Source organism: Crinia signifera, chromosome 8 (assembly GCF_055691185.1).
Source record: "Crinia signifera chromosome 8, ASM5569118v1, whole genome shotgun sequence".
Taxonomy (NCBI): domain Eukaryota; kingdom Metazoa; phylum Chordata; class Amphibia; order Anura; family Myobatrachidae; genus Crinia; species Crinia signifera.
In genome coordinates this window covers 164,130,534-164,145,938 of record NC_139224.1, presented here as the reverse complement: position 1 = coordinate 164,145,938, position 15,405 = coordinate 164,130,534, and the positions used below count along the sequence as shown (strand labels likewise).

Sequence of the window (15,405 nt, the reverse complement as noted above, 5' to 3'; positions counted from 1 at the left end):
AGTGATGCCCATTATACATATGCCACACACCGGGATGCCCATTATACATATGCCACACATCCTGATGCCATTATACATATGCTGCACACCTTGATGCCCATTATACATATGCCACACACCCTGATGCCCATTATACATATGCCACACACCATGATGCCCATTATACATATGCCACACACTGTGATGTCCATTATACATATGCCACACACCTGATGCCCATTACACGTATGCCGCACACCGTGATGCCATTATCAGGGGCGAATTTAGGGGTCAGGCCGCCCCTAGGCACAACATTTTTGTCCCCCCCCCCCCTATTTTAATGTAACTGTAGCCTACCTCAATATTTTTTTAAGCACTCTGGACTGCTCACTGTACGGAGGACCTGGAGGGAGGGAGGCACTTATTAGTACAGTGATTAGCAGCACAGTGTCTCCGTCAGTCTCTCTCACACTGTGACTGACTGAGCGCAGGGAGGATCTGCGCGTCGCTCAGCTCAGCTGCTAGATAGACAGCAGCCAATAGACTGTGTGTGTGTGTAGAGTAGCCAATGGTTGGGCGCCGGCAGCAGTGATCCTGAGCCATTCCCGGACGCGCAGGGGGACCATCGGACCCAGCCACTAAGCGGTTATGTAATGTGCATGGCAGAGTGGGTGGGCAGTGGCAGGTGACAAGTGGCGCTGCCGCCTACATATGATAATTCATGTCTGCGGTGGCGGCGCTTGTCACTCGCCGCTGCCCACCCGCTGTGCCATGCTGCTATTTAACAGCCTGCCTGCCGCCCTTAATTGGTGCCGCCCTGAGGCCGGTGCCTCATGGGCCTAGTCACAAATCTGGCCCTGGCCATTATACATATGCCGCACACCGTAAGGCTCATTATACATATACCACACACACCATGATACCCAATACAGATATGCCACACACTGAGATGCCCATTACATATTATGGCACATAAGTGCTGTACAGAGAATATTATTACCAGTTATTTATATAGCGAACACATATTCCGCAGCGCTGTACAGAGAATATTATTACCAGTTATTTATATAGCGCACACATATTCCACAGCGCTGTACAGAGACTATTATTACCAGGTATTATATAGCGAACACATATTCAGCAGCGCTGTACAGAGAATATTATTACCAGCTATTATATAGCGCACACATATTCCACATCGCTTTACAGAGAATAATATTACCAGGTATTTATATAGCGCACACATATTCCGCAGCGCTGTATAGAGAATATTATTACCAGTTATTATATAGCGCACACATATTCCGCAGTGCTGTACAGATAATATTTGGTCACTAAAATCAGTCCCTGCCCCAGTGGAGTTTACAATCTATATTCCCTACCACACATATACACAGACAATCTAGGGTTAATTTATTGGGAGCCAATTAACCTACCAGCATATTTTTGGAGTGTGGGAGGAAATCAGAGTACACAGAGTAAAACCACGCAAGCACAGGGAGAACATACAAACTCCACACAGTTAGGGCCATGGTGGGAATGGAACCCATGACCTCAGCACTGTGAGGCAGTAATGTTAACCATAACACCGTTTGTGTATCCTGAAATCTGCCAGCATAGAGCAATAATCCCAGAAATGGCAGAATGTCCTGAATTGTTCAGCAGGGGGTGAGGAAGCAGAATGCTGGGGAAAACCTGCCCCCAATGTATTGTGCGAGGTGTCAGGAAGGGCCGTTAGGATTTAAATCACAATGTAGGGTTTCCCAGAACAGCCCCCCCCAGCAATGCGCAGTATCCATGGGACATGTTACAGAGTGACCCATGGTACCTTTCACCCATCTCCGTATAAACTCCCAGCAGTTGGGCACACAGTTACTGTCTCTTTGTCACTTACACTTTTGTTTTCAATATCCATAAAATCGGGAACATGTGGCACAACCTGCCCTGCAGAACGCTCCTCCTAATGCCCGTCCGTTTGTCCTTTTGACAGCAGCAGCCGCTAAGCGGGTAGCGCCGGGACTGCTGCCTGAAATAGGAAGGAGGAGGACAGGCCGACGGAGCGGTGAGCTGTCACTCTCAAGCTCCGCAAAGGGTCTTGGGAGGAGCTGCGCACGGCCGCGCATGTGCAGTGCAGCAGCCCTCCCGCGGCCATATTGGATTAGGGCAAAAACACTGTGGTCGCGGCCGCGAATAGCTGAGATTGCGTTCGTGCGGTCCGCGGCCCTAATAGGGGGGAGAGCAGCCTATTTCAATATGTTAGGGTCCGGCCCACCGGGAAATGGCCCGGTTTCCCGGTGGGCCAATCCGCCCCTGGTCTGCTTTATTCTCCGCCTCCCTGCAACTGGTAGCGAAGCGGGCTTTGTTCACAATTGATCCATCAAAGCCACTGATAGGCCGGGACAGCTATCAATCAGCGCTCATTATATATTACATAAATTGATCCTACACTCTGTATGTGTTAAGCCCCACACACACTAGGCCACCACCGATATTGTTAATAATATCACCCGCTGACGTCAGCTGCCCACCCCCAGCACCCACGTCATGCCCGCATTAGTATGGGATCACCCAGTTCATATCTGCCGCACGCCCCTCCCCACTTGCGCTTCCAGACCCCCAAGAAAGTGTCCCAGTCTCCTGGAGCCACCCTCCTCCCACTGTCCAATTGCCAGGTTAAGTGCCCGGATGAAACTCTTCTTAGTAGCCACGCCCTCTGCTGTACAATATGATACTTTCGGCAGCGTCTGGAAGGGCCCAGGCAGCTCCTTTTGCCCACCCAAACCTCCCTTCCCCCGACTGCCTCCGCTGTGCTGCGCTTTGCTCGGTGCACTGAACGAAGCACAGGCTTCTTCAATGCAGGACGCCAGCGGCAAATTAAAATGCTGCACAGGCTTTTGAGCCAATCGGAGCTCGTGTACCATTAGCCAATCAGAGCGGCTGCCAATGCACAAGCTCTGATTGGCTCACCAGCTGGTGCTGCATTTTAATTGGCCGCCGGCGTCCTGTATTGAAGAAGCCTGAGCTTAGGGACCTGCAGGAGGGGATGAGGGAGCAGGAGTTGGGCGGTAAGTGAAGGGAGAGGGGGGGGGGGAGATAAGGGGGGCCCACAGGGGCCTGGACTGGAAATCAGTCCCGGGGCCCCAAAATTCCTAGTGGCAGCACTGACTACTCAGGTGTAGGTATGTAGAAATCGTGTTGACATTATGTTAGTATAGACAATGTGAATGGCCACCGACCGTGTGTCGGCACATGATGTTAGAGTTAGGGGCAGGGCCGGCGCCACCACTAGGCAAATCTAGGCATTTGCCTAGGGCGCCAGCCACTGGAGGGCGGCACTTCGCCCCTCGCATGGAGGCTGCAGGGGTGTCCGTGCCGGGTACCTGCGGCACTGTGTGATCTGGCGGCGGGGTCCCTGCAGTGATGCGCGCTATCCGGCAGCCAGGCGGTGGCGCGGGAAGCGCTGCTGGGTTTGAAAACATTCCGCATGCTGATTGGCTGAGATTTAGCCAATCAGCGTGCGGCGAGTTTTCAAACCCATCAGCACTTCCCGCGCCACCGCCTGGCTGCCGGATAGCGCGCATCACTGCAGGGACCCCGCCGCCAGATCACACAGCACCGCAGGTACCCCCCAGGCACCGGGGCGCCCCACCCTCCCTCGCCTGGGGCGCTCCGGTGCCTTGCACCGGCCCTGGTTAGGGGTAAGTTGCACTTACAGTAGGGACAAATTTAGTTGAAAATTAACAGTGACTTTTACAATGTCAATATCTTAAATGTCAACATACTGAACTGATCAACATTCTCCTGTCAACATTCTAAATATCAGCATAACATACCACACCCATGTGCATAATATCAGTAATGGGAAATATTGACCTTATGTCCATGATAATTGGCCGTATTTATTTAGCATGTGCCAGTCCTGTTTCCATTTGGATTATGAACCCGGGGTCTCTGGTTGCCCATCCCTAGATAAGGTAGTCCGGCTATGGAGGGAACGACGGTACTTTAAAATAATTACATGCCCTTATTTTGCGAAATTACGTTAGTCGATATATAACTTCGGAAATGGGGTAATGGAGCAAAATAAATTCCTATTGTGATTGCCGTTATGGGTACAGAAAGGATGCTTCTGACAAAGGAGGGACTATATCAAATATTGGAGAGAGATAAAATGGATGTGATAAAGGGCCTTATTCTAGTTCACTCTTTCTAACAAAATCCTTCTTAGATGGACAATACCATGGCCCTTATTCTGATCGGTGCGGACTTTTCCGAATTCTTTCGGGTGGCGTTTTTTAGCCGTCTGCGCATGCGTGGAGAACGCGACGCGCATGTGCCACGCATGGTCTCCGTACTTGTTCTCACTAATACCGTACAGAAATGTGCACCGCAATCACTCGGCCAATATGGGTGTGTTATGGGCGTCATGCGGAATGACACAGGGGCGTAGTTTCAAAGTGGGCTAAACTGGGCGGAAACATGGGCGGACACGGGGGAGTACACATATTTTGGTAGGCGTGCATTCGGACAGCACGCCGAATGCACGCGAACAAAAAGGGAAGAAATGTGCGGTGTCCAAAAGGCTACTATTGCTTTGCGGACACCACTCGGTCATGCGCTAGGCAATCGGAACGCCTAATCAGGACGGACGCACCTTAACCAATGTCACCTGAACCCAATACAATCACATACTTTACCCATTACTTGTTAATTACACGCTTCTCACTGCTACAATTGGAAGCATTGCAGCTTAAAGGGAACATTACATGCTGCACTTGTCACACACTTTTACACTGCAAATAATCAACACAACTTAATATTATTAATACTAATACACATGGCACTTCTGCATGTATCAATTAATACAGACATTTGTGGGGCCAAAATAATATTTATTAAAGACACTTTGGTAAATATTTAAAAAACATCACAAAACAAATGGGACCATAACAGGCCAAAAAAGAAATAATATAGAAGAAATAGCCACAGCAGAATCATTAGGAACACATCAGGTGGCTTCACAACAAAAGTACAGCACCAACACTTCAAGTACAGCACACAGTAATGGTAGCCGAAACAGGGCAACAGGGGAACCAAACATGACATTTGAACCGCGGAAAAATGTGGTGACCCTGGGCACGGATGTTGACACAGGATGCTGACACACACAGCTCAATGGAAGATTTGGGAAGACATAACGGTGGAGATTAATGGGGACACAAGTTCATTTGCGAGCACGTTTGCCCCTGGCAGGCTCCTTGCCACGTGCAGCAGCTCTTCGGCCTCGTCCACGGCCAGAGTCAGATGGTGCCTCATGTGGAGCACATGCTGGTGAGGGGGTGGATGTTCTTCCCCCTCTGGCAGCAGGGAGTGATGCTGTTGCTATTGCACCCGAAGCGGGTGACATTAGGGCCCTATTGCTGGTAACTAGCTCCACCATAAGTTCATTATGGCGGAGGAGGAGGTCATTTTGCCGCAGGGCTTGATCAGCCAGCACCTGCAGGCTAGCAGCAATAGCTTGATGGCTGGTACTCATCGCTTGCTGGCTGGCACTCATAGCCTGCAGGCTCTCAGCAATACTCTGCTGGCTGGTGGTCAAACCCTGCAGCACCTCCTCGGCCCTACTCACACGCTCGAATGCTGACTCTCCCTGCTGCACAATACTATCCAGCACACGGCCCCACATGGACAATTCAGCCGCGGACAATCCCGGCGGCTGCTGCACGGGCCTGCTACTGGGGCCAGGTGGCACAGACTCCACAGCCTCCTCAAGAGAATCTGGACCAAGCGGTGGGGATGCTGTTGAACGAGAAATTACCAATTACCACACATTCCATACCAAATGTTAAACATCTACTTATGGCCTGGCAAATAATTACCTTCAAGTGTAGAAGCCATCACTTCCGCTGGGGACTCGCTGTCTATAGTGCTCACCCCCCGGATCTCCTCCACTGCTATACAGCACTGGGCCATCTCTTCCAGGGGGGTGAGCTCCAGCTTGGATGGCATGGGGCCAGCCCCAGAGGTGTGGCTGTGTTCCCACCGCTGGGTCAATTTCTTCTTGAGGTTGCCTTTGAAGTCGTGCCACCTGCAATCAAAGTATACATATTAATACATGTAACTACTCATGTTTGCTGTAGCACCCATTGCAATCTGAAACATAATACAACATGTGACTACTGACACCAAACTTACATTATATTCATTTTTCAAACCAACCCTTAGAAGATACAAAAACAGTCACCCTCCAATAACTATCAATTCTATGTCATGGCCAACATGTCTGTGCCTCCAAGCAACGTGAACAGCCATTGACCAACTCCATCTAATATTGAATGTTAACATTACTGGACTTGTCCTACTCAAATGTAACACACATGTACTTGCCTCTTCTTAACATGCTCCGTCTGACGAACTTGTGGAGCCACTGCATTAATCTCCGCCGTTATCTCCTCCCAGATCTTCCATCTCCTTGTGTGTGTCAACTTCACCGCTGGGCACTCAATTAAATCACGTGCCCGGGTCACCAGGATGTCAAGCTCCCGCGGTTCATATGCCATGTTTCTTGTGGTTGGTTCCTCTGTTGCCCCACTGCGGCCACGGGCACTGCCACTGCCACCGGTTGCTGTACCTGAAGTGCTGGGCTGGCTACTCTGTTGGGAAGCCACCTGCTGTGTTCCCAATGATTCTGCTGATGCTGAGGATGGCCCTGCTGCTGATTGGCCTGATGTGGATGGGCCATCTGGGTGCTCTGGGTTGAGGGGCACATAGGTGGTGTTGGCCTCCATGCGTGCCAAGAGATTCTGCACCACCTGGTCTTCCTCTGACTCTGAGCCTGGCATGTTTGCAACAAGTGTTTGCCTTTCTAGGACAACTTTAAATACTATTTCTGTAATTGGCGTTAATCAGCTGCAACCTGCGTTCCGTACGGCCGCGTCCCGTACGCCAGCGTCAACCATGCGGTGCATACGTCCCGCCCCTTGGTGTTGAAAAATATTTCCAAAAAACCTGGCAAACTCAGTAAGTCTGATTTATTTGCTAAATGCAGATTCCAACACCAATGACCAAATACAACTGAGGTCAGACATGCAATGTATATTTGAATGTACTTCTGTACTGTGCACTTGTTTGCTATGTAGTACAACTGACACTACCCATTCCATATGTCAATCCAGTCCACCACTTAGCCACAAGTAATCAGTGCTAGCATCCAAATCACATGTGAAAGCACTCCACATTCAGGTTAGATGCTAGCTACTTTTCATTCCACCTCTGTAGTAGGGGCCAGTAGAAGGTAAGTGTACACATGGCAGCATGTGGAGTTAGGTGTAAGTGTCTAGAGATGCACACTATTTCACCTGTTGCTTAGACCCATGTTTGGTGAATGTTATAGATTAGATATAATATGTTTCCATCTTATTTTACACTGTTTAGGATGGGTGTGCGATGCAATGGGTTAGCCGTCTGTTCGGGCGCATACACGCTGTTAGTGTAAAAATGAACAATAAAGTTAATACCAAATATCACTCTGATCAACCAATGACAGCACATGATTGTTTGATTTGTGCCATTGCTAAGATGGCGGCTTATGGCAGAGCAGCACCCTTTTCTGCAGCCGAGCTGAGGACACTGGTCTCCGTTATGGAGACCAGGCTGGGCCGTGCGGGCCCCTTCATAACGAATAGGCAGAAACGCTCTGCCTATGCGGTGGCCCGCCGGCGGATATACGCCCGCACCCATGTGCGGCGGACCATCGCTTAGCTGGAGCGGCGGTGGTCCGACCTCCGGCGCAGGGAGCCAGAGAGGCTTCAATCCATAAGGGCCAGCATTGCTAGATGTGAGTATTTCAACAGTAAATGTGGATTTGTACATGATTGCTTACTTGACATTATTTAATCCACTAAGGTCAGCAGCCTGATCATGAGTTAAACATGGCATACAATATATGAGTTTGACTCCCTGTAATGGTCATAAAATATGTTATTGGGGAGGATTAATGCTTGTGATGCTTAAAATGGCCTAAAAGTCACAGCATACCTGCCATGTTACAGGCTGTGTTTTGTAAAGGCCACTGAGGAGCTGTTTGGCTGTACAATTATCTGTACTTATAACCTTTGCATTTATAGGTTGATAAGGCTTAATACAAATTACCACTAATTGCCACTTTTTTTACTTTGTCCAAACACAGCCCGTGATAGAGCAAGACAGGCACGGGAGCAGGCAGAGGCGTCCCAGGCCCAGGAGGAGGGCACTGGCGAGATGGCCGAGGAGGTGGTGCCAGAGGAGGAGGAGACTGTGGAGCCAGAGGAGGTGGTGCCAGAGGAGGAGGAGATTGTTGAGGAGGAGGTGGTGGCACAGGAGGAGGAGGTTGTGGAGCCAGAGGAGGTGGTGCCAGAGGAGGAGGAGCTGGTGGAGGCAGAGCTGGTACCAGCTGAAGAGGAGGATGAGGAGGCCTGTGAGGTGGCGCAGGCGGAGGAAAGTGGTATGTATACATAAAGATTCATTATTCCTGTAGTCATTTTCTATTTGCTTTGTAGCACTGGTGATTCAATAGTGTTTTCCAATACTAAAGTGATAAAACAAACTGGATAGCAACAGACACACTTTGGGGTTAGATAGGGTGGCCAAACCATCCCTTTCATCCTGGACACATATTAATGACACAGGTTGTGCAGATGGCTGTCAGGTCGATTTTAAGTGCCACTGAACCTGTGTAGTTAATCTGTATCCTGGAAGATAGTGATGACTTGCTCATGTAAGGGTTACATGTCCCTGCTGCTTGCATACAATCTGTAGCCTCATATAGGTGAGTAGAGTTTACTGGTGATTGATCTGTGTAAACTAGATTCAGTATGGCATAAATGGAGTATGGCCAGGCGTGGCTTAGACTGGAGTAACAAGTGGTGAGTGCCCCTGGGCCCTCCTCTAGCTAACCACCCCCTGCGGTCTGCATGTATGTTTTTCACCATAATTGTGTGTGGATTTGGTCTTAGTAATGCTTTTGAGCATGGGAGTGGGTTAGTGCTGCAGCTTCCCCTAACTGGCATTCTGACAATGATTTCTGGAGCAGACCATCAGCAGCCAAGCCATGCTTGATTGCACAAATGTACTGAGCATTCCTGAGAGTTGTGTAACTCCCCTGCCAGGCTCCATCATATAACCGACACTGAACTTTGTTTGCAGAATTGTGATTGGTGCAGCGCGTGGCATGCTTCTCAGAGCTTAGTCATGGGTGGGTTTGGATTGCGAAGGAGCAGTATGACTGTGAGGTGTTCTACAGAGTAAAGGGTAGAGGGCCAAAATCAGGCTTTCCATGTAGTATGTATGCATGTATGTATAGGTGTATGTCTCAGATATATAGTTAGATATGTGTGTATATATATATATATTTTTTTTTTTATATATAGATATATATATATATATATCTATATATATATAAAAATATATATATATATATATATATATATATATATATATATATATATATATATATATATATATATATATATATATATATATATATATATATACACACACACACACCTGGCAGAATGCATGTTTAAAATGTAGGTTTGACTATGTTAAATGTATGCATGAATATCATTAGTCATTTTTACATTTGAATTTCCTCCACAGATGAGCCAGCCCAAGCAGAGGAGGGTCGCCGTGGGGCCCTCCTTCGTGTAAGAGGCCTGATGCGGCAGATGTTGTGCCTCATGGATAGCATAATAGATGCAGAAAATTAATTTTCTTTTTTGTTATTATTGTTTGTTAATAAATCTTTATTTAAAGTTCAAAGTTGTCAGTGTTTTTTCCTAACATGCTAAAGTATATGTGTAAGTTGTTTAAAATGTTTAAAATAAGCTAAATGTACATAGTGTATATAGATGTATGTTAGGGTCACATGCTGTAAGGGTTAATGTGTGTCATGAATGAAGTAGGAATGTGGGTTAGTATAGATGAGCATTTAATTGATTGAAATTGCTAACAATCCCTTTTCCAGGAGGTTGCCTAATAGCCTAAGTGGGTCATGTGATCGATGTGTGTACTCAGTACAAAAATGTTGGATTGTGCGTAAATACTCCGCATCGGGGCGTACGGACAGCTTCCCGTACGTTCTGACGCGGTAAGACCGTGCTTGTGCGGGAAGACCGTGCAAGAATCTGTACGTTTCCACCGCACACGCACGGTTTGTATGTCGTCCGTACACACGCCCTGTTCTTAAAGAGTGAGTCCGTCCGAATGCGGAGGACACGTGGGCGTTTCTACGGACGATGCCCGCACGCTGCCGCACAGCGTGGCGTGCGGCCCGCACCGTAAGAATTCGGGAATATCCGCACCGATCAGAATAAGGGCCCATGTGCACTGCAGTGGGGCAGATGTAAAATGTGCAGAGAGAATTAGATTTGGGTGAGTCATTTTTTTTTCTGTGCAGGGTAAATACTGACTACTTTATTTTTACACAGCAGTATAGATCTCACTTTGAAGTAAAACCCCACCCAAATCTAATTCTCTCTGCACAAGTTACATCTGCCCCACCTGCAGTGCACATGGTTTTGTCCATCTAAGAAGGATTTTGTCAGAAAGAGTGAACTAGAATAAGGCCCAAAGTACGAACCAACCAGCCCCTAACTGACATTTTTCAAACAGTGGGGCAGATGTATTAAGCCTGGAGAAGAGATAAACTGGAGATAAAGTGAAAGGAGATAAAGCACCAGCCAAGGCATTGTGTTAGAAAATGACAGTCGGGAGCTGATTGGCTGGTGTGTTATCTCCTTTCACTTTATCTCTTCTCCAGGCTTAATACATCTGCCCCACAGCCTGTAAAATATAAGGTAGAAGCTGATTGGCTGAAACTTTATCTCACAATGGGCCAGATGTATCAAGCTTGATAAACAGCCAGCCAATTAGCCCCTACCTGTCTTTTTTCCAATCCAGCCTGTGACATGTCAGGTAGGAGCTGATTGGCTGGCTGTCTATCACAATCCATTTTATCATTTTTTAATGCTTGATACCTCTGCCCCACTCTCTCTCCAAGCCTTGATAAATACCCCCCTTTTTCACTACATAAAGGTGCAATATCACCTACTCCGAGTCCTACTGCATAGATGTTACTGAATTGCCCCTCCCCAAATTCACAGTTCTGGTGATGGTTCTACGGGGGTCTTGGTCAGTCCTCAGGGACCCCTAATAGTGCATGTTTTACATGTGTGGTATAGCTCACAGACAGGGCCCGACTAGGTGTTCGTACAGAGCAGCGCGGAAAGGGGGGGGGGGGGCAGGAGCCTGGAGCATGGGGATGACCCAGAAAACCGCTGGGCGTCCCCATTGGAATGAAGGCCTGTCAAAGCCAGATCAGGGTGGGCGGTTGATGTCACAGGGACAAATTTAAGTCTGTACTGCATACACAGACAAGGCTGCAGGTGCACAATTCAAACTCCCCATTGTTTAATAATAATCACTGCAATAAAGTTTTGCATTTTGAACAAGGTTCTTAACATGGTTATGGCCATAAGTAACGACTTGCCCACCGCGTCCAGGTGACCTCATTAGTCGGGCAAGTCCCTAACATTTTGGGGGACACAAATCTAGGGCGCGGGGCACCCCAAAGCGAAGCAGCTGAGTCATCCCAGGGCAGGGGTGAATCGGACCCAAGTCAAGTACCTCAAGTCACTTTGACAACACGATCTGTGCGCACGCATGGACATCATGAAATCCTGGCCTGTTAAGATGAATATTAAGAATCAAGCCTATTGGTTTATACATTTAGTTACAGGCTGTGTATTATGTAGAATTGGAGGCACTGGTGCTTTTAGCCTAAATCTTTAGAACCAATTGTGACTTCCCATTGTAAAGTGAATGTATAAGTGGGAGCCTGTTACACACTACACGTATGTAGCAGACACACTTACTTGTCAGCACTGAACAGTGACTTCCACAGCAGAATGCAACAGTGTGTCTGCTGCCTGCTTCCTGATCACAGCATTCCTGCAGCTTTTGTAAGCTTACGTGCCATTGGTCAACTTTACATAAGCACTGATTGGCTCAGTGTTTTTACTCAGTAATCTCTCTCCCTCTATCTCTGTCTGTCTCTGTCACACACACACTCACACACACACACACAGATTTACAGGGGTAATATAAATTTAATTAAGCTAAAAACAGTGCAGTGTCCTCGAGCACTCGCTTATACAAAGACCCAGATCTATATATTTAATCGGCTGAGCAATTAAAAGTTTTGTTTTTGTGAGAGCAACGACTCCGCAATGACACAGATTTGGATGGTTCAGGTGTCATTCGATGTACGTGTGCTCCACCTAAGTTTTATGTTTTGCCCATTTTCAGTTGATATAATGAATTATTTCTAACTACTATATCCTGAAAGTTGACATTTTCAGTATACAGTAACCTGTCAGTATACAGCACACCTCCCAACATTTAGTAAAAAGGCTTGTGACCTCCGCAAAAGGGGCGTGGCTTTGCAGCAAATGCATCATAGCCAGCACTGTGTGAGCTGCTGGCCATGCCTTCTTCCCCTTTGTCTCCACGAGTGGGCACTGCGTGCATGCGAAATCCCAACTGCCATCCCCAACAAAAGTCGGGACAGCTGGGAGGAATGTAACACCCTCTGGGCAATGAGCAAGTAACTTACACTAGCAAGGAGTATGTATACCTCCATGGAAACAAGAATGTAACTTCCCCTGGTCAATAATCAATAAACTTCTACTGGCAATGAGCATGTATTCCCCATGCTAACAAGAATGTAACACCCCTGGCAATGAGCATTTACTCCCCTCCATGGCAATGAGCATGAAACCCATGGCAAGGAGCATGTAACTCGCTGGCAACAAGCATTTAACCGCCTCCCCCCCAAAAAAAACACTCGCTAAGCAGTGGTAGTTCACACGTTCCACCTCGTGCCCCTGCTGTGATTTAGGTTCTATGTCGAAAATTTAATTGATGGCGCCGTCTGTGAGTCGCTGACTAGCGGGGTGCGGCTAAAATATCTGACTGAAATAGGTGGGGGGTTCTTATTTTGTCAGTCCCAGGCCCACAATTTCTGATGGCACTTGGTGTGGGGTAAAATCCTGATATATTTGAAAAATAACTATTATCGGGCTGTTCTATTTATCTCCAGCATTCTCTTTTGTTGGGCTGAACAAACATTTAGCAAGGAGGTGACCAATACTCAGTAGGCCTGGCCAGTAGGTACCAGCCAAATACTCGGTATGCCCGGTCAGTAGGTACCAGCCAATACCGGACTGGAAAATGTCAATGACCGAGTAGACTGGTCTAGCCACACAGAGAGCAGAGATGGACGATCAGGACAGCCTCCGGGTTCCATCTTGGCCACCTGAAATTTCAGCCTTATTGACCCCCACCTGTGGCTGGTATACAGATAGATGGGGGAATGCCATGAATCCTGTCCCCCTAACTTGTGGCATTCCCCCCTGTGAACCTTGGCCGCACCCCCAGGTGTCCATGGTACGAACCAAGTGCCAACATGCTCTGACAGCCCATATCTGTGGTGGCATACTATTTATCAATCTATCTGTATATATTTTTACCATAAATTATTTGATATATTTACACAAGGCAACATTTTATATAGTGGGAAAAATTGCTAATGTTTTACTGTAGGCAATGGGAGGAGCCCGTGAACGTGTCCTTTATATTAAACAGCATTAAACATTGTGTACAGCATGAATATATGGGGACGTATATTTTCTACAGGCATTAACTTTTACCAGCGTGGCCACTAGTCTCTTATCTGCCGCAGTTTTGGAAAATAAAAATATAGAAAAGTTAAAACGTTGCTTTCAAGATCCGCAGAGCCGGCACAATGTACAGTATGTCCTTGAATAAATCACCTTTTGTTATATCTAGATACTAAAGAACAGCAACTTATCTGCGCTGATATTTCAGCCATGAATCATGCTGCCCGGTCACCACACAATGTGGAAATGCTGCAAAAAAACTAGAAAACAAAAACTAAAAATAACTAAAAACAGCAAAAAGTGTCCGCAATGACAAGAACAAACAAAAATATTTGGATAAAGTATAAAGCTTTGTGTGGCAAGGGTCTCTGTTGGACTGGAGTCCATAATAGATCTGTGAGTGAGATACATCTGTAAAGAAGTAATAATGCCAATGTATAGGTCATTGGTACGACCTCAACTAGAGTATAAATTCACCATCGGTACTCTCAGTCTTACACCCTTAACACTTAACTTACTAAACTTATCTAAAAATAACGACACGGACACAAGTGCTGGCGTTTCAAAATAACGAATGTCAAATTTATTTTGACAACAGACTAATGACTATAATATTGGTGGCGGCACTAAAGAACGGTCATACTAAAGAAAAGGGGGTGGGTAGGATCACCATAGCATTCACACACCGCTGGTGACCAACTCTCCCAGCCAACCACCCGGGTCGGTGGTGGCAGCCATCTTCCGTGCATAGAAGTATGGCTCGTGACAATCGATGCCTGGAGAGCGCACCCACTAATCTACACACATTCCATCTACACAATTGACCGTTCTTTACCGCCGCCTAATGAAGAAAATAGAGACAGAAAATAGGGATGGGAGGGTGGGGAAAAACTTCCAGAGAGGAAGCCACTTCCCTATCACAAGACCCTTCTCCCCTTCCCAACTCCTCCCCTTGCACCCATTGGCTGCCAGACGCAGCATACTGTCTAACCAACAAAACTGCTAACTTGCTTCAGCCTGATCCCCCTTCGTGATTTATGTCACCTCCAGCTTAGGGGGATATTCAATCTCCGTCGAGCATCTCCCGTGGGGGAGATGCTCGACGGGCCCTATTCAATGCTGTCTTCCCCGACAGCATTGAACAGGGTTTCCTGCCAGAACGAGCCCGACATCTCTAGCTGTCGGGCTCGTTCTGCCGAGAACAGCCGGGAAGTGACGAGATGCCGGCTGCATCTCGTCACTTCCCAGCCGCAACTCGCGGCCACGCCCCCTTCTCGTCCCGCTGCAGGCGGGACATTGAATCCCGCCTGCGTGTTCTCGGTCGAGCTGACCGAGAACGGGACTGGGTCACGGCAGGCGAGCAAGCTCGCCTGCCGTGACCTGAAGATTGAATATCCCCCTTAATCAGCCATCGGTGTTCCTTTGTGTCCAGTTCTGGAGGCCATATCTCCAGAAGGATATAAATACATTAGAGACTGTACAAAGAAGGGCAACTAAAATGGTGCATGGCCTACATCACAAAACGTACCAGGAAAGACTAAAAGATCTTAATATGTATACTTTAGAGCAGAGAAGGGAAAGGGGGGACATGATAGAAACTTTCAAATATATCAAGGGTTTTACCAAGGTACAGGTGGGAGACATTCTTCACAGGAAGAGGAGCAGCAGAACACGAGGACATGCACTGACACTGGGGGGAGGAAGGTAC

The 15,405-nt window shown here is 47.5% G+C and overlaps 1 protein-coding gene across 7 annotated transcripts in view; it reads right to left on the bottom strand.

Annotated features, from left to right (window-relative positions):
- The window catches only part of FGGY (FGGY carbohydrate kinase domain containing), a 208,090-nt gene that overhangs the window by 136,415 nt on the left and 56,270 nt on the right, over positions 1–15,405 (bottom strand). For 2 of the 7 annotated variants that reach the window (XM_083157621.1, XM_083157625.1), the window contains exon 1: positions 1,874–2,047. The exons of 1 other annotated variant lie outside the window; for it this stretch is intronic. In XM_083157621.1, coding sequence (XP_083013747.1) covers positions 1,874–1,908 — 35 coding nt within the window. In that variant the 5' untranslated portion in view covers positions 1,909–2,047. Of the gene's footprint in view, positions 1–336; positions 383–1,873; positions 2,048–11,643; positions 11,702–11,891; positions 11,994–15,405 lie in introns of those variants that run through there. 4 more of the 7 variants (XM_083157620.1, XM_083157624.1, XM_083157622.1 and 1 more) reach the window with 4 other exon arrangements.